The sequence below is a fragment of the Hetaerina americana genome, unplaced genomic scaffold (genome assembly GCF_022747635.1).
Source record: "Hetaerina americana unplaced genomic scaffold, ioHetAmer1.1.p SCAF_3, whole genome shotgun sequence".
NCBI lineage: Eukaryota > Metazoa > Arthropoda > Insecta > Odonata > Calopterygidae > Hetaerina > Hetaerina americana.
The window spans coordinates 14,277,477-14,297,725 of record NW_027286874.1 but is presented as its reverse complement, the minus strand read 5'-3'; the positions used below and the strand labels follow the sequence as shown (position 1 = coordinate 14,297,725).

General features: G+C 44.1%; 1 protein-coding gene across 2 annotated transcripts in view; it reads left to right on the top strand.

The window, feature by feature from the left end:
* Positions 1 to 987: 987 nt before the first annotated feature.
* sick (sickie) overlaps positions 988 to 20,249 on the top strand; it is a 934,611-nt gene continuing 915,349 nt past the window's right edge. For both annotated transcript variants that reach the window (XM_071588441.1, XM_071588440.1), the window contains exon 1: positions 988 to 1,071. In XM_071588441.1, the coding sequence (XP_071444542.1) occupies positions 989 to 1,071 (83 nt within the window). In that variant the 5' untranslated portion in view covers position 988. The remainder of the gene's footprint in view (positions 1,072 to 20,249) is intronic.

The window sequence follows — 20,249 nt, the reverse complement described above, 5'->3', positions numbered from 1 at the left end:
GAAAGGAAGCTTCCGGGAAGAACTTTTTATGAGTTTCGCTTTCCTCCGGAATGTCTTCGAGTTCGACGTTGGATGTTCCTCGTTCTTTCTTCTGACTTCGTTTATAAAAATAAAAACTATCGTCAGGTTCGTTTCCTCGACGAGCTGACATTCTAAAATAAAATTTAAAATGACCCATACCGATCGCGTTTTTCCCCAATCCAAAAATTGGAGTGTATTGAGCTTGGCGTTAGCGTGAAATAATCAGGATGGGTTTCTAGGGCATATGAGGGAATATCATAAGATGTATCCGTTGAGTCGTCTCCTTATCACTTTGGATCGCATCAGTTACATTCCTATTTCTTCCTCAAGATATATTGATACAACTTCAGGCGTCATATAGTTATCACGAGTTGAAAATTTTAAGTAGACGCATTACCCTAACCTCACCCTTTTACCCCATCCACCATTGGAACACTGAGTGAAAGCAAGTGACGAAGGTGTAAAATAAATTAAACAAGTCTCTCCGATATTCATTACGAGGAACGTGAAGATCCCATCCATTAAAGGTCCACCGAATGTAATGAAGTGCAGTTATTCGAAAGAGGAAATCTTGAGAACGAGTTTTCACTCCTTCCTCCGAGCTTCGCACCCCTCTTAAATTCGGTGGAAATTTTTTGTCGGGGGAATTAGGAAGTGTCGCCCAAGATCTCGGGGGAGGGGGGGGTCGTACTTTTCTTCCAAGCAGTAAGCCGGTCGGGTTGTTCATAAGCCTCGTCCCAAGTAATGCGCGTGTGCTCCTGAGTGCGTGCGTGTGCCCACTTGTGCTCTCGGGAAGGACTGGTGGGGTTCTCTCGCATGCCAGCGGGTGGAGGAATGCAGTAGCAAGGTGGGAGGCTGGTGTGGAGGGGAGAGGCGGAAAGAGAGAGGGGGATGCCCCGCCAACTTGCACCACAGTCGTCCGGCCTCAACCCAGCCTCGACCGCCGACGCCGCTGTGGTGATGCGCGATGGGTAACTCCGGGAGCAGCGGGGGAGGCGGGGGCGGGAACCGAAAGTCCCGTAGCCTGCCCACGTCGCCGGAGATAAAGAGGTAAAAAGGAGTGGTGCCCGCGGAGGGTGAGAGAGGTTCTCGGGTCCGAGCGGGCGGTCTTGCCGCCGGGAGCGGCGGTTAACTCGGCGGCTGGAGGGGCGCGGGCCCCGAATTGCATGACTCCCACGTGTCTGTGTGTGTGTTTGGGGCCGGGGTGGATTTGTGGGTTTTCCGCTGGGGTGCGGTGTTTAGTCGTGCCTGGAGTTTCGCGAGGGAAACATGTTCGCCGCTCGCGGTCACCAAAACAAATGAACCTCCCTTGGTGCCGTGTTGGCCCGTTGGTTTTGCGGTATTTTAGCAATCTGGTTTCCTCTTAATATTAGTATTGTCATCCCTCCGTACTTAATTGCCTCTCTGAGGCTTGTGCTGGCCGATTGCGTGCTTCATTAGATGAATTCCACTTGATGAAAAACTATAACTTTCGTTGTAACTTGGTATAGAAATTCGATTGGTATTAATAGTTGACATGTTAGAAGCAACTAAATATTTTTATTGCAATCTGGCGGAGCAATCATGGCGAACAGTTAGTGCATTACAAAATGAATGTAAATCTGCAGTTTTAATTCGGATTCTGATTATTGAACCTAGAATTCCTAATACTACATGGCACGAACGATAAGGGATCGGGATAACGTTGTCCGACCGCGCTAAGGAGGAAAGGTATTTGGGTCAAAATTAATCTGGTGTGTATTCTTTCCGTGCCTCACAACCTTGCGGTGGCTTACAAGTTATGAAAATTACTAAAAAAAACTATATTCGTAATTCGGACTTGGATATAACTGACAATAGCAATGCTAGGTAAAGCGGAAATAGTAAATTGCCCACGTGCGTGGATTATTGAACCCCAACTTGGGTCTAGTTTCATAATTTTGTTAATATTGTGCATATTCGAAAAATCATATTCAATTATGCTAAGTGGCTTTAAAATGACACATCGAAGCACGACTCATTTATGGTATTCGTGCTTAGTGGTAAGTGATAGGATACAGAGAGGAACTCTCGAGTCTTTGTAGCCAGTTACCAAGTTATGAGAAAGCCGAAAAGTCTCCCAAAGCGGCCGATGTGCTGAAATTGTGAGAACTGTTTCAACGAAGTATAAGGAGATGCAAAAGTACCGTGTTTAAGTAATACGACCAGCAGGGGCGTTGAAGACAGGTCAGATAGTGTAGAAAGTAGTAGATTAGACATCGCAACGGCTAGACTTAACGTTGGATGTTATGTGCAAACCACCATTTAACTGAAGCGAGATCCAGATTTCAAAAATAAAATGCTCTTTCAAAGTAGGCACATCTAATTTATGTTCTGAATTTTGCTCTAGGAAATAGGTAAGGCATTTTTTCCCCATTTGAAATATTTAAGTGGATGCCGAGATATATTTATCCTTTAAAATTGTACCTTTCGCTGGTCGGACTCGAAGCCGGTCGTGGGTGAAGTTAACGAGCACGTCATCGGATTCCATTCCACCGAGTGAGGCTCCCTCGGGCGACGCGCGTTCCAATTAGCGTAGACCTCGCCTCCCCTTCCGCCGAAGATGCCGGCCGGATTTCAGTGTCGCTTCATGGGCGCATTACCTCGGAAGAGAGCGACGGAGGTAGCCGGTGAACGCCGGGGCTTTGGGATGGGCGAGATGAATACCCCACCGAATGGCAGTCCCTTTAAATCCTCAGGGGCATCCGCCAGGGAAAGAAGGGAAGATGGTCGGGGATTTCCTCTGGCCACCCCCGATTCGGCCCCGAAATGAAGTCCAGACTAATCCCCCGAATGAAGGTGCACAGCGTTCACCCTCGCACCATTCCTCCCGCCAATGCAAAGGGCCAACCGAGCGAATCGTTCCCTCCTCATGAAGTCCTTCGGCGCACCAAATTTGGGGGAGGGGGTGTAGTGACTTGAGTGCGGATGTGGTGATGTTGTGTTGGTTCGTTCACCTCGCCAAATCCAGTCGAATGACAAAACAAGGAAGGGAAGTGTGCGTAGGTACTCGTAGATTGTTCCGTAATTCTTCAAAAATCTTACCCACAGTATTTCAGTTGAAAAGGTTTTAGGCTTCTGGCGAATTTGATTACTGGTATACTTAATATAGTATACATTTGCTATGTTCGTGCATACAAAATAACGTATTTAAAACTGAAGATATGAAATTAATTAGCGAGATGGAAAGTTGTCCGAGGATGTTATTATTAAAATATATCGCAAACGTTGACTTGAACACTTAATGGTTCTCCAAGAGGAGCCGGTTCTCCTTTATTTTGTGCTTGAGTTCGCCGGCAGGGATAGCGGTAAGGTGGGCCGGGAGTTCATGATGAGGGTTGTCGAGGTCAGGTTTCGGAATTCTCTGACGTTCTTTTACTCGCTCCCCCGCTTCCACGCACATCTCGCCTCGCCCCCGCTCTCCTTCCAACGTCGTCCCCGCAAAAATCCTCACGACCGCAATGCGGGGGGGCGGCTTTTGTCATAGTGAAGGTGAAGAGGATGGACGAGAAGAGAAGGGCGTCTGAGAATGTTGGATTATGCGTAAGCCCAAACTCTCACTTCTCATCTTTTCCGTGCACGCACCGGTATTTCGCCCATGCTGCAAAGATGAATATCAAGCACGGTTGCTACAAGCAATGGCAATTTTTTGAAACTCTGAAAAGTTGAGGGATATTAGGCCAAGTTTACCCTAACCCACCCCAGGGAATGGAGTCATCGATCTCTATGCGTGAGAACCTTATGTAATATTATAATTATCGGGAATCTACCGGTTAAGGTAGATTAGGGATGGACACAAGCGACCAAACGGTACAGCGACAATTCCCTTGTCTTTCTTAGCAAAACACAACTTGACATCCAGCATTACGAGGATAAGGTTAAAAGTTCTCGGTTTGACAATGAAATACTGCGATTTTCCGTTAAAATATTTTTCTACACATTCTCCCTTGACTCATCACACTTGGTCCAGCGTTTCTCCAACATACGTAATCCTTCCAGGAAGTGGGGGTCGGGAAGACTGAAAATATCCATATACAGCCCTCTCAACTTCTTCATTTGACGCGAAGTGCTTCCCAGAAACAAATTTCTTCAAGTGTGGGAACAGATGGAAGCCTTAGGGCGCTAAATCATGAGGATATGGCCGAGCAAATCGTACCCCAGTAGTAGTGGTAGTATTTAGGGGAGGCGACCGTTAGCTGAGGTCATTTGCGACATTAAGGATGGACAGGAAAGGATGAAGGGTGGAGAGAAACCCGGCGTCGGCATTAGCCTACTCTTAAGGAAAGGCGCCAAGGGGTCCGCAGCTTAACCTCTCACCAGAAGGACAGCTCGTACCCCAAATCAGCTAGTAATAACATCTGAAGACAACACAATTTCACTTATTTCTCCACCAACTAATGTATTAGAATTTATATATGATTGCAAAAGTTTTTTTTAGCCCAACCAAAACCATGGGTTCTGTTACACGAGTAATTTCATGAAAATATGGAGCTTCGAGTTGAAACTATCATCTATGCAGACCGTCGTTGACTACGTGTATTCATCGATATTGAAAACTCATAGCATTTTTGCCCTCGCAAATATCGAACGGTGCCCTTGTGACGGCTTGCAGGTGTAAACGTCTGTACACCTGCTGGTGTTAGTGAAATTTAGCCATAGCTAATTTTCCAATTCTCACCATTCTTCCCATACCCTTCATTCCATAAGCCCGCGAGTCTTTCCCAGCCTCGAACCCCACCCTCGCGGCCTATTATCGCGGTTTATAGGACTCACTGCGGTCTTTGACTTGCAACAGGAGAACCTCATGGGTGTGCTTGTGTGGGCGGGAGAGTTTGTGGGTTAGCGGGCGACTAGGCAGACGTAAAATAAAAACAAGAGAGCGGAATGCATTTCAATGATTACGTTATGCATGGTCAGACATGATCGAGAATAGCTCTTGAGTCAGGTATTTATTTGATATTCTATATTCACGGTGCTAATTGCTAAAACAGCAAAGCAATGAATGATATAATAACTCTCATTCGATCAAAACTCTTATTTGTATGCATTTTAAAGATAATTGGGGCTGTCCTGTCATTGAGGCTTGTATGCAGATACATAGTGAGGCAGTCTATTAAACCATACATTTTATGGAGACGTGATTGACGTGTGGATATAGCGTTTGACTACTGAATTTAGGGTCCCGGCTGATATCTTGGGATGAGCAGCCTCATTTAAAATGTAATCGATGTGATTTTGTGTTCACTGGGACTTCATGGTTTAATAAATGGAATTGCTTACCCATCCCGACTACGAATGCCTGATTTTCACACGCCTTAAAGCAAGGTCTACTCTCACGTATCAAATATTTACCCTCGTTTTTGTTACTTATACTTGATTTTAGAATTAAGGCTCATTTATGAATGGTAACGATCTCAATTCGTTTGATAAATTAATAATAATTATTTTTTGCATCCTCGTGTGGATATTTTAGAATGAGATGTTTAAGTGTAAGGGAATTTATGACCCTATCAGAGGATACCACTTTTTCCGGGCTTGGCTCTGGAAAGTGGAATAAGGTACATTCAATGTATACCTATAATATAATAAACCAACCACAGTTGATTTAATTCGCCCGAAGATCGGTTTCATAGTTGATGGCAGAACTCAACTAACACTAAACCCAAGGGTGTGTGAAATGCACACATCAGGGTAGGGGGCCAGTTATTGTTTATGTGCCGCCTATGGTTTCTCAGGGAGATATGGTTCCCGAAAGATCACACAGCTCGGATGTAGCAGAGACGGGACGTCAAAAGGTATCCCCGGTAATTGAACCCGGGGCCTATATAGTTGTCCAACTTTCTGCCTACTAGACTTGTACGTCCCCTTGTAATTTAAGATTAAGACTTCGAAAGAAAGGTAATTTTCAACGCTCCGATGGATGAGGTTGTATCACAGAAACCTCAGTCGAAGGATATCCTTTGCAACCTATGGCAGCGTCAATGCCCGAGCTGGAAGTCGAACCCGTGACCTTCACGTGCATTGCCCACAAAGATAAATCAATTCACAGGTTGTAAACTTTGTACTAGCAGGATTTGAAGAAGTTGAAGTCAGTCATGAGGAGCTATGAATGAGGTTGTCGAAATCGCTAGATGCCCTGGCCTAGGGTATTGAGGCTTACATAAACACAGTAATCAATCCAAAGGCCGGTTTGGTTGGTGATGGTCGATTTCACCCAGTACAAAGCCCCACGCGGGGTGTGAAATTCACACATCAGGTTAGGGGGGCTAGTTCCTTTCCCTGTGCCGGTTATGGTATCCCAGGAAGACTTGGTACCCGAAAAATCACATAGCTTGGGTGAAAATGCAGGTGCCCAGAGAGGCTTGCCCGGGAATCGAACCCCGGCCCTCCGGTACGTGGTTCAATGCTCTACCCCCTGGACTACCGCGACCCAATGTTATTTGTTTTTTATTTGTTTCATGAGAATTTGTTTATGCTATTCATAATTACTTAAATGACTAAATCTTATGAAAACATTAATAAAGAATTAGAAGAGTTGACATGCCGATTTTGTTATAAAAGTTGGAATTGATAGAAATTTACTTTTTTAAATTTTATGGGTACCAAAGGTGAATACCTGAAACTGTAGAATTTACAGGTATTTAATAGGTTATATGTTTTGGTTTCATAAGCCCGTCACTGATTACTTCATAAAGAACTTCAATTGCGATTACTTGTATACTTTTGGCTAGAATTGTCATCAATTTTCGTAACTTAGATGAGAGACGAGCAGCGGATTACAGAAAACTGCCATAGAAACATGCGCCATTTCGCAAGATACCCATCACACGGAAAAGTTCCGTTATAGGCGCCATTCATTGTGCAAAGACACCATGAAGTCGTGATGATAATGACGTATTTTATCAATTTAAATTTCTAGCACAACGTTTTGTTGGCTCCAAAGCTTTCGTTACTACGGAAAAAAACTCTCAAGTACCATTATAGGTTACAAGGATACAGATAAGATTCTAAATATTGTAGCCGTGATACGTATATAGCAGCAGATTCCGAGAGAAGTGGGTGATCGATAGATCTCGCATGCGCCCAAGACTTTTGATCGAGACCCAAGTTGGTGAAAAAGGGGAATATGATTTATGTCTGTTTCGATGTATCGTGGGGAATGGATTCCTGTTGGGAGGGGGGGGGGCTCTACACGATGAAGAGTCACGGCGCGGCGCAATCGTGGAGTCGTGCGGGGCGAAGCGTCGAGCGTGGATTTTAAGTGCCTCGTAAGAGCGCGAAAGTTCTGTTACATCCGCGCCCGGATTTATTGCCGGCGGTCCCACAGAACTCCTGGAAGCGCGAAATCGTATAATTGCCGCGCAATTGAAGCGCTGCGGTTCGGGGAGGAGAGGAGGGAGGGCGCGGGGAAAAAAGGAGGTGTTCCCGAGATTATTGCTCCGACTTGTCTCCTGTTGGATTTATGGCACTCGAAGGAATTCAGTTGCTGCATCACGAAATGGAAACAACGAATAACTTAAAGTCAGCACTTAATCTTTTGTGCTAGCTATGACACAGCTTCCTCTGTTTTTAAAGAAAGGAACAAAAGTGAAATTGGACTGTAAACGTGCAATAGATCACTTTCAACTCTATGTCAGGAATTGTTTTCTTCAGTTCTTTTTTTTTGTCGAAATTGAAATGTTCTTTTAATGCTCGGTGATAATTTGTCCAAAGAATGATGACATAGGATCCTTTTCTCTTTTTTTGCGATGCTCATTTTGAGGGTCATTAAAGCCGGGAATGCTGTTGGTATTTCCTTTCTTAAAGGGGAACATTCTTTCAGTTTGGACCTTCGGACTCCGCATCCGCACGAAAGGTACGGGATCCACCATATAAAAGCATCTATATGCCAGCTGTTCGAATAAGCTTACGTTTCGGTCAAGGAACGTTCTATAAAGACTACACTAAGGATGTATAGTCTTGTTTCACTTCCTCAAGTCTCCACCTTTCTGTCTTCTATATGCCTGGTCTTTGGTTTTTATAATATTTTCGAATTTGTTTGATTAATCAATCACAAATGTTAATTAATCATTGCAGTGTATCACTCGAGGATTAGTGTCTAGTGGCTTTCCAAATTATCCTTTCACCTGTCCAGTTTTTATGTCTTTCGTGTTTTTTCCGCTAGCGTCCTCCATCGCCGGCTTCCCATGCTTCATAAAATACATGAAATGTCAACATTATGGAATTAGCATTAAAAAAATTATGGTATCTTTATATTACGACCGGCACCGCGTGGATTGAGCCGCAGGATGTTTCGTAATCGAGTTTTGAATCGCCAATAGCCCATGCATCCTGAGCGAACGCCATAGTAAAGAAAAAAAGACAATGAGATTACGGAGGGGGGACAAAATGTGGGGCGGAGGTAGAAGTCGGGGACCTCTTTAAATTTTTTCCCCGGGCAGTGACTTCATGTCCGACATTGAAAGCGGGTGTAATTCCCGTCACGGATTTGCACCGAGTCATTGGTGAAATGAAAATGTGAGCACGCCCACTCAATCTTGGGAATCGTTCCGCTAATCGAGTAGGAAAGAGAGCGGAAGAGAATGAAAAGTAATCACTGGGATGAGCAAGAGTGAAAGGAGTGACGGATAGGTAGGGCAGATGCAAGTACGTGAATCGGTCCACCCTTTCCGGATCCCTCCTTGCTCCGCACTTCAGAATAGAGCTTGCGGAATTAGTATGCTGCCTGGGAGACGTAATCGGAGGCATCGGGGTCGTAATGGCGGAATCATCTCTTCAGCAGTGAGTCCCAATGGCCTCGAAATCTCAATTAACCGGAGTCGATCCTACTCCCTGTCCCCCTGCATCTGCATTAGCACCCGCACCAGCGACGGCGCAGCGGATAAATAAATAAAAAAAAGCCAGGAGTTTGGGAAGTCAAGTCCTTCAAAAAACTCCAGACCAGACGGCCATCAGGAGCGGCAGTCGGCGGCCGCCCGCCTTTCCATCCAGACAGTCGAGGAGCAGTCACCGTCCGCGATGTTGCCATTCCAAAATTAATGTCTGATCGCGCTCCAGTCAATTCACCGCGTAACGATTGCGCAACGAATGGCCGAAACTCAGTCAAACGGTATTAAAAGAAAAAGTTTGGGTGATTAACTGAACGCCTCTCTCACTTCCGTTCGACAACATTTATATAATTACAGAGAGAGGATGGTAATCAAGTAATGACTCAATTTAATTGGAGTTTCTTTTTACAACGGTCACTTTTTTTTTAGTGTTAAGGTTTGAGAGACAACTGACGGGAAATATATGAAAATATACGTTCGTTGACCTTATTGATTTTATGCTATTGCTGTGTAATTGCATTGAAGATGTCCAACGTTGCGCTCTGGAATACCAATCAGCGCTAGGTAGAACGTATGAAATTGTTAACTATAGTGCACCAGAATTGCTAAAACGGCAACGCTGCCTCCACAGTTCTCACACCCAGTCTTCCAACCGTAGGCTGGTTGCCCTTCGTCCCCTTCCCCTCCCTCCCTAAGCCCCTATTCTCCTCTTCAAGTGTGCTCACTCACTCTTCGTCTACCACCACTGCTCTCCACCCCCATTCGAGAATAAAAAAAAGAAATAAATCCTTTCTCTCCGTCACCAACCCTCTCTAGATAACCCCGCCCCTCCCCCCCTTTGCCATAGTTCTGAAAATAAACCCTCCTAACCTTCTCTCTCTGTCCACACAAAACCATCTACTGCCTTACTTTTACGGTGGGGCGACTGCACGGTGCATCCCCGTGCACTACACGATTGAATCGTTATAACATTCCAATTGCGATACGGGGCTGTACTGAAACAACGTGTTCGACCCAGTCCCGTCAGCGAGAATTTATTCGTATGATAAAAGTTCATAATCGTAATAATTTTCCCGCTGATGTTGTAAATTAAATACTTCCTCGTAAAGAAATTCGAGGTCAAAGAGAAATAGTCTACATTCTTGTAAATAAAATAACTTTTATGCGCAAACTTCAGTGTTTCATCTGTCCATGATTAGTCTAAAATACCTCCTGTTAGCAATTTAGTGGTTGGCCAACGCATGATGCGTGCCTAGGAGTCAAATTCAAAAAAATCCTTTAGAATTTTCGGGAGAAATAACGCCGCAACGTAGACCACCCATAGCGTAGGCTCAGGTCCCTCCTAATTGAGCGGACTTCGCGAGTATGATAATCTTCATGCATTGCTGTTATTTTCTGACTTTTGTAAATCTTCATTTATCACCCTCAGTTGCGCGTGTGTTCCCGAAGTTTTATTTTTTAATGATTCGTGATGACTATTCAGCGGTGAAATTTGAACTATTTTTACCCTCTTACTCTCCATCTAAATCTTTATCGTGAAATAATGAATGAAATCTGGTAGATCCTCCTAAACAGCGAACATTACTCTGCAGAATTCTTGTTGGAGACTGCTGGAGAAATTTAAGTTGGGAAGGGCAAAAAATATTCCCATAGAAAAATTAATGCTGTGGATAAGAGGAAGTTTTACGGGTGAAAACCCCGGGGAAAGTAAGTTGAAGGGACGTTAAAAGTTGAGGCAGACGGGAGAATTTCATATAGTACGTAGAGTGCGGGAAAAGGAGGAAGAGAATTGACGTTTTATGACGCATCGGGGAGTGGGAGACTCATCAGAACGCCCTAAGTATAATACGTAGGTATCTGCTGAGTTCATGTTGAATATACCTGTATTCTTAGACGTTACGAACTTTTAAGTGGGTACACCAGACTATCTTCGTAAATCGATAAGTGGCAAAGGAGACCCAAAAAAAGATACGAGCGTCCTAACTCAGTATTGCGAGATACAAATTCGATCAGCGAGGAAAGTAACCCCAAGCATGATTCATGAACGCCAATTGCCCAGCCTCCTGTGCTTAAAAGGTTGAAAATTGCACGTAAAAAGCTGACTTTCGATACCCGTCAAAACTTGCCCTGCACTCGATGCATCCCCTCCGCCGAGCCGAACTTAGGACATCCCTATCCCTACGCTCTGGTTCTGTGGTATTGCAACATGGCGCAAGGGTGGGCACCTTGTATCCCTAACTGCTTAACCGGATCAGGCAACCCTCCTTCCCCCTGCTCCCCTTACCCTCCCATGATGGATTTGGCACTCCTTCCCCCTTTCCCGTTCCGTTCCTCCTCCCCTCGCCGCCCCCCCCTCTCTCCTCATGCCTCTCCCACCCTTGCCGCATTCATCTCTTCCCCGCCCGTCTCCAACCCCCTTTACAACTCCAGTCAACCGAACCTCCCTCCTCAGTATTCGATCCTCGTTCCCCTTCCTTCCATCCCGCCATTCTTTTCGGCGACCCTTTCGGCTGCGGACCGACACCACAGAACCCCCCGGCCGACCCCGTCCCCGCACGCGTAAGCGAGGGCGCGCAGACAGACACCCGCGCTCTCCTCTTCCTCGTCTGGGTAGCTTTACGTGTGAAACCGCTCCCTTGGATTTCCGGGTGCGGACACCGTATCAGAACCACAGGGAAGGGGAGGGATGGCTCTGGGATGCGGGAAGGCCGGACGCAGGGAGCCCTATTCTGAAATCTCTCGCTTTTAAGGAATCGATGGAGTTTATTCACCAAGCTGTCTTCTGAAACGGTCGTTATCTTATTTATCGGCGATGTGAATTTATCGCCGGGGTCTCGTTGAGATTGCGGTTACACTTCGGATGGATTCAAAACTCCTGCAATTCTCACGGTATCATAGAAATTACTGATGCTTTACTGTATTATAAGGAATAGTTTTATGTGTTGTGTTAAAACCAGCGTGCATACAGGTTTCTTGTCCAATTGTGACCTTAAACACCAAACTTAAAAAAAAACAAATCGTTATAAGAATGACTTTGTGGCCGTGCTACTCTTTCGTTGTGATGGCAATTGCAATCCTTCCATTGCTCTGCCTTTTAGATAAGCTAATTTCTGATGACATATAAGTGTGGTCCGAACAGAACTGTGCCTCGGTGGAGGCGAAGTTGATTTGGGGGCCATTCCCATTTGTTTAAAAGACGGAGATAGTGGTTGGAGGAAATATTGAGAGGTAGTGGGATATTGAAGAGTAGAAGGGAGATTGCTGGGTAGGTGGTGTCAAGAAAGGGAGAGAGCAGGTATTCTACACTGCACGAAGCCAGGCTGAAGTTAAGAAGATATAAATAATGTGAGGCAAACAAGAGAGCGTTCTTGTGATAATAAGAAGTAAATTGTCGTTCGGGACCGCTCAAAATCTGCCTTTATTAGTTAGAAGATCAAAAAGGAATGAAAGAATTCCGTGTATGTTACCAGGGTACTCCCTGGAATCATTTGAAGAAAGTGTATTCACCGATATTGAAACTGTCACGTCCATCTATCACGTAAGTGCTAGACATTTACATGTGGCCCATTTCCATTCCCATTGCTAGAAGATAGACATTGGGAGAAATAATATTAAAAACGTATCAATCCTAATGAAGACCAATCAGCGTCAATGAGGATAGCTCATCTCCGGTACTTGGTGCATTGTTCGTTCGCTCTTGTAATATTTTTTTTCCATTTTGCTCTTTACTTGGAGAAAAGGTTAATATTTCATCTAGTTAGTCAATTTGAACATTTAACTTGTCTCTTTTAAAAGCGTGCCGTTTTCGTAAATCAAGTAGTATGTCTATATCACATGATTTAAGTACTTGCCTATTGCTTTTGAGGTGAGAAAACTTCAACTGACTCCTGTTGCGTTATGTAAACGTCTGCCAGTTCCATAGTCCGTAAAAACATTGCATTTTTGCAGTCTTTTTTTAAAACTTAAATCATCTAATGCTTGAGGAAAATTGTCATTTCATCATGTCACGTACTTATCAAAGCCTTGGTTGCTCGATATAGAGAGCATAGAATTTCTAATACTGTATGTATATCACTTGTTGAGAATGCGAAGCCGGCGTTGAGCGAGTTTAAACATGCCCCAGTCTCCCAGCAGTCGGGTTCATTCTCCCCCTCTTTTATGTGGGTTGGATCTTATGCTATAATCTGCCGAAGTCCATTTCGCCTCCGCTTCCACCTCGACGTGGAGGATGTACGGAAGTTCCATGCGAGTCTTTCGATGAAACCGCCCGAGCGTTTCGTCCATTCCACCCTTGCCATTCCGAGTTCCGAAAAGTCAGACGGTTTCGTCTATCTGTCGTCCCTTCCTGCTACTTTTGAAGTGCCTACTTCGGATCGTCTTGTGAGCCGTGGGTGAGAAAAAGAACCTCAATCCGCCATGCGCAGTCCTATTCGCTTTCGAAGGGAGACACTTCTGAAGTGGGGCTTTTATGCGATCTTGAAAAGAGGAAAAAAATCCCATCCATAGGAATCGAGAATGAGAGGATTTTTATGGCATACCGTGTGGTACTTACCGAGTGCTGTAATTCAAAAAAACGTTTGTTTGACCGACGATTCCCACAAGAAGCTTCGCCAAGCGTCTGAATTTTTACACTTTATTCGAGCAGACAGGAATGTGTGCATGTAGAAGGTCACGGGAAGAAGGGGATTATCTCGAGTTATCACAGAGCATTATTATCTCGGTTTAGGCAGTTTGAGATTGTTCTTTCTTGCCTTTATGCTGCGGATTACACTGTGCTCCAGTATTACTGATTATGCATTCGGCATTCGAGACTTATAATAAAGAAAAGATAGTGACAATTTTCCACTAAATAATTATCTAGTGGAAAGGCTTTCCACTATATCTAGTGGAAAATGTTTACATCTTTTCTTTAGTATGTTCGAATTCCACCCCATCGCGCGTGAAACTATGTAACTTTGATACTTATAATGATTGATTGGAGAGTTTTTTACGAAACATTTTCTATTTCTGGCATTTTCCTCGATAGTGTCAGTAATTTCGATGTTCCAATAAACTGTGAAAATAAATAAGGCGTCAGAATTTACAAAGATTATCATACTATCGTTGGTTTTACAAGTTTAGTTTTATGCTCGTCGGATAATCGTAATATCTTGAGTTTAAGTCCCGCAATGGGCGAGGATGTTGTCTGAAGTTTCTCCAAATCTTACTCTTTAAAAAATAGATAAAGCGTTTTCAGCTTAGGAAAATCTCGATATAACCATTCTTGCATTCTGTAGTTAAATTGATGTCGAATAAGTAGAAAAATAGGTCTCAAACTATGAAATTGTGTTTTCCATAGAAGTCTAAGTGGTATTATAAAATAGCAGGACTCGCTAAATTTTCTCCAAAGGTTCGTGTGCTGCTTCCTTTTATGAGCTTTTAATAAATGTTAGTTTGTTTTCCAAATCATATTTTCTGGTATGATAATGCTCAGGTAGAGACTTTTCAGTTACGCGAGAGTTGATTCGTGCAAAAACAATGGATGCTTCAAATTAGAAAAAAATATTAATCTCTGCACATTGTTGTCCGTCGCTCTTGACGAGACACTTACGTTAAAAAGCTGAATTTTTCTGTGCATCCGACTAATTATGTACATTTTGATTTGTAATGAAGGGTGTGATAGAGGATAAAGAAGGAGTAGGTATAAGAATGTTGGACGGGATGAAGGTAGGAAGGAAGTACGCGGAATTGTAGAGGGGCTTTTGTGTTGTCGGATGTCAGGTTGGTTTCTCCTAGGAGAGGCTAGTGAATATGTAGCTGTACTGTTGCTCAGGCTGCTCCATTGGAAACCGACAATAACCGTTAGAGTACCGATAGTAATAATTATTTTTATTCCATACTCTATCCCTTTCTCTGCTCTCGTTCTGGAGAGCTGTCGTTCCAGGGCTCGAACCTTGCTGAAATATCAATGATTTGACCAACGAGGAATCTTGTTGTTGTTGATGCAATGTATGTACTTGGGTTTTTCGAGGTCGATTGTCCCGGCCGTAAGCAACTTCGGCTCAATCGGAATGGATTCCCATTAGCCCTCATTTTTATTAGCTCTAATGGCGTGCGAGGGAGTACGCGCTTGTCTCACTTCTTTTGTCTCTGCTAATGCGCTAAGGGTTCCCTCCGCGCCCACGGCGTGGATCGACGCTGTCGCGGGACCCGATCAGATGGATCACATTCCCCCACGGTGTCCACCCACCCACCCTCCCCCCCATATCAGCCGTCTCCCGGGAGGCGGAGGGGCGGGGGGAGGGGACTTGTTTCTCCTTTCCCTCGCATCAGCTCTCTTCCTCCCTCCCTCCAAATTACCCCTCCCCCCCTCAAACTGCCGCCCTTCCCCCTTCTATCCCTGTCGTGACGGGGGCAACCCTCCCTTCTCATCTTCATCACACGTTGGAACTCATTCCTTCGCGGTCAACTCTCTTCCACTTTGATCCGGTTAAGCATGACGTGAAATGCGTAGTCGGGAATGTTCGCCGCTTGTTTTCTTGCTTGCCAGTCTCATCTTCATCTTGCGAACTATATTTGATCTCGTTTTTGCTGTTATTTTAGAACCAGAAGATTTACCTTAACTTCATTGTTATTTAATAACGAAAACAGTGATTTTCAATATAAAATCTTTAAGGGAACACTGAATTGTAAAAAAAGTTTTTTTTCTGGTTTTGCACCCATGTGTGAAAAGATGTCTGTTTTTGCAAAAATAATTTTGAAATTGAAAAGTCTAATTGAATTTAGTTTTTATTGGATATAATTCCCATTTGATACTCCTTATATATTTATATTCAAAATGGTCTAAGTAGTGGGGACATAAGAAGAAGAATTGTGGTAGGCAAAGAAGCTTTCGCAAGGAGGAGATAATTGATGGCAGATACGTCGGGTAAGGATAGTAAGAAACGGTTCGTCAAAATTTTGATAAGGGGCGTTGTTTTGTGCGGCACGACAACGTGGTCCAATTAAGGCACAAAAGGTGGATGCGGAGCATTTTGATTGGCAATGGGATGTGGAAGACGGTGATAGAAAGGAGAATGTTTGGCGGGCGAGGAAGGGACAGATATAGGATAGGGATGATGGACGGAATGAAGGGATGAAGGAAAATGTGGAATTGAACGAAGGTTTGTGGTGCTGTCGGATTTCAGATCTTGTTATGTCAATATGGGCAAGGAAATCTGTCGTTTTACCATTGCCTAACCTGTGCACGTTCCAAATCTAAGTTAAGCGATAGAATACCAATAACATTGGTAAAATTAAGCAATAAACTCGTGTGCTCGCAGTCTCCGGCGAATTCTTTATCTACAGGTATCCATCATCTTCCTGTTGTTTGGAATTTTCAGAAGCAAAAGTATCTGTGGGTAAATATTAATGTTAAGTGGATGGGATCTAAGCTTTTATTTTCTCGGGATAATCAGGAGGAATTCCAAGTTATTTTCAAATTTTATGTCTAAAATATTGGCTATTTTTCTCCTCTTTCTCATCTAATCACCTACGAAATAAAAAAAATGCATGTGTTATTATGTATTCATTCATCTTTTTTTTCGAAATCGTTTCCGTTAACACTTTTGGCAGCTTAGAGGATTTGCATTTAATTAATAAAGCTCTCCTTGCAAGCACCGGCGTGCAGCAGTCTTCTCAAAAATTCAACTTCAAGGTTTCGATTTATCGGGGCGAGGGCATCCATTCGTGCTCTGCCAGTCCACCGATGATGCTCTCAGTAAGCATGCCCATGGGTTCTCTCCCGCTCTCCTCCGCGACGTGTTTTGTTTCCCTTGCTCTCTCTCTTTCTCTTTTGCAAAAGGACAAAGCGCGCCCTCCACGTCTCCGCGAATCAATGTCGGTCGGGGGGGGGGGAAGGGGGCGCGGGAGGGCAATGGGACGTGGGAGGAGGGGGCATTTTCAGCTCATCTCACCGTTCCAATCCATCACGCCGCAAAACGCTCCCGACGCACTCGGCCGGGAAATGAACTCTCTTCCCCCCCCCTCCTCCACCGCCTCCCCCCCCACACCCACCCTCATATCCAACACGCCCTCAGACGCGCGCCCACCCCTCTCCCCATTTTGACCTTCCTTCCTGTAACCGTTGCGAACGAAAATAGATGGAAAATTTTGACCGCTTCTGACGTGGAAATGACGGCAGCTTGACTATTAACTGTAACAAGCTGGTCCAATAACTAGGCAGCGACACATATCCTGAGTTTTACCCATTGTAGTTTTGACTAACTAGTATTCCGCCCCTTAGTAACCGTCAAATTTTGCTTATAAAATGCTTAAGGCAATTGCAAAAACGCCTCTCCAGATATTTTTAGTGAACCTTCTTCTCCGTGAAGTTTGTCCCGATAAACCACGCATGGCTTGTCCCTAGCTGCCTCATGTACCAAACCACTGAGCCGTACCAACACATATGCCTCAATTGGGGGGGGAACCCGCGGCCTTTGGGTTTACGGGAGGGTGCGTTAGTCACGAGAATAACCCCGTCGGAAATTAAATTACTGTGTCGTCCATAGAATTAAATTTCTGTGACCTTAAGCACATTACCTCTCTCCTCTTTCTAGTCTCGTAGTAGTATTCATGTGGCCAAAGATAACGGAAATTAGAATTACCGCCTTACTGCTGTCTAGATGAAGGCGTAGGATCTCACATTCATAACTCATGTGTATTGTAACGTACACCACTTGTTGAAGTTTAGAGTTGGTATTTATAATACCATTGTCATTGGGCTTCTATTCTGCATATTATGTAAATGCCATTTAAAATTGAGGACCGAAAAACTACCGAGTCCACTGTTTGAGTAATGGCGACAATTTCGTCACTTTTGGATGCTTGGTGAAATTTCGAATTTTCACGGGTGCTGCCCCCCTGATGGCTCCCGCTGTGCCCGTCGCCCTCTCATCCCCGTCGTGTTCGCGTGTGTAATTTCGCTCGCCCTCGAATGATGCCAACTCCCCGCCCCACGGCGCCCCCGGCCGCCGGTCACCCTTTCGTCGGTTTGCAAGCGCGGTGTTAATGCAGATGTGGATCCCAACCTCACCGCCCAAGGTCGAAGGGGATCATCCGACGACTGGTTTTGGGGGAGGGGAGGAGGACGAGGGAGGGAATGGGGGGGGAGGGAGGCGGCGGTACACACTTCGCCAATTAGTCACGGCAAGACATTTCCCTGTGGGGCATCGCATCTCCCACTCGACCGGCAGCCTACCTCCCTCCCAGCCTCTCTTCCGCGTAACGTTTTCGGCGTCTTTTTCCGATGACCAGTGGACGATAGGAAGTGCGTCATCGTGACATTTATACATGCACTGCCTACAGTTTCAGCAGGGGCCTTTGAAGTCATCTCAACGGCGTTAATCCCATCGGGTGTCCATCGAAAATTACCGTTGGGAGTAGTTTCAATTGGGAATTTGCAATTTTTAGAATCCGTTTTGCGTCGTCAAAGTAATTAGGACAGTAGAAAAATTGTAGAGGGTGATCTAAGTGATAAGTGGGGCGAAAATATGGGGAGAAACTCCGCATATTAATTAGTATAACATTGTAGGAAGATGTCAAAGGGCTTTTAGCATAGTTCGAATTTGTTCGTCGCATTTGACAATCGAGTTTTGCAAAGGCGAACATGCATCGAGTGATAAAATTCATAATGCAACGCATCTCATCCTCTCTCCTAACTCAACGTGGGTAGGGCGAAACTTCTTGGGAACAGAGCATGCGCTTCAAGTCTCAGAAAGACCTCAGTTAAATTCAGGCTGTTTGATTTTCAGGGTACGAGTTCCTTCTAAGAATGCACAGTTGACGCATGGAAAGAAACACGACTCGTTGCCGTGAATACAATTTTCCCGCTGTACCATACATAGGCGAAGCGAGCCATCCTTACCCAATAATTAGCAACAAATCAATGTTTAGAATCAAATAAATACTTAAGGTGATCGATATAGATAGTGCGAAAAACTAAACAGAGTTTTTTTGGGACATCTTTCAAGTTGAACTACGCACGAATTCGTTTTGTTCTACTCAGCCGTCTGGAACTAAGGAATATTTTACAATATTGGAGGAACGAGACTTACGGAAATTTCTAATCAACTTCCTAGAATAATTTGTTTCATTTCTATTAATAATATTCTGGAAAAAACCCTACTTTTCCATGAATTTTAAACCTTTTGGTCTTTTAGACGCCCATAAGTGATGAATCATAATATGAAGGAAAATTAAAGACGCTAGGAAGACACTATCGATGTCCAATAGAAAGTTAATATTGCAGTTTTCTTCTATTGAATCTCTTTTTTATAAGGACTACTTAAACCTCTTTCTACTCGTGATAAAAGCAGCTAAAGATCTTGTTAGAGTTCACAATGAATTTCTTGATGAAATGTTTGCTTGTAAATTAATATGGTAATGAAAAGCTTACCCTCAACTTTTTTGACAGTTGTATGCGTAAAATAGGGATTAAGGAACCAGGTTCCAATCACTCTAGAAGCAATTCACTTATGAAGAATTTTTGGGAAATACAAGAGACTTAAAGCGATTTTACCTTTAATGTTTTAGCTATTTATCTGCCTCTTATATTTGATTGTGGTGATTTTTCTATGCTAATATTATAATCGCATTACAATTTGCATTTCAAAGGGTAGTACTCTAATTGTCACATATATGTCACAGAACTTAGTAGGACTTCCTGTTTCACAAGCATTTGTGGCTTAATTTAGATGTCACGCAAACTAATCCATTTTTTAGATGAACCTTGCTTCACTCAAGAGTAAAACCGGATCTTACTGCGTGGGAGAATCGGCGTAGCAGTCGAAGCATCAATCTGAGCGGCTGGTCAATGTTGACAGTTGAGTTCGAAGATGTAAGAGAAGCGTGCATTGATCCAATGCTGAACTTAGTGGCAGTCTATCCGTTTGTCATTTAGGTCTTTAAATTAAAAACTCATGACACGTACATTCATAAGTCAATTACTACGAGCTGACTCTAATGGTTTGGTAATCGCCACCTGTCCGGAAGCTCGCGTGTCGGAATTTCTTCCTGGAGCTGGGATATTGGGGTGAATTGTGTTAATTTTGCCTTCCCGTGTTGGCCTCACTTCCATTCTGAGTTTTTGCCGCATAATTTATATTATTATCAAGTAATCTACGATTTAATGTTCCTTTTGGATGGACACCAATGGAGCAACAAGACATTTCTTGCCCCTGCTAACAAAATACAACCTGACACCCGACACTACAGCGAGACCCTCTTCGATTCCGCATACATCCTTCCTCCCTTCATCCTGTCCAACCTACTTATCCTTTTCCACCCCCTACCTAAGGTGTCTAATGCTCCACCCTCTACCACAGTCTTGAGCGTCCCCTCACCAATCTCTTTGCTCTGCATCCA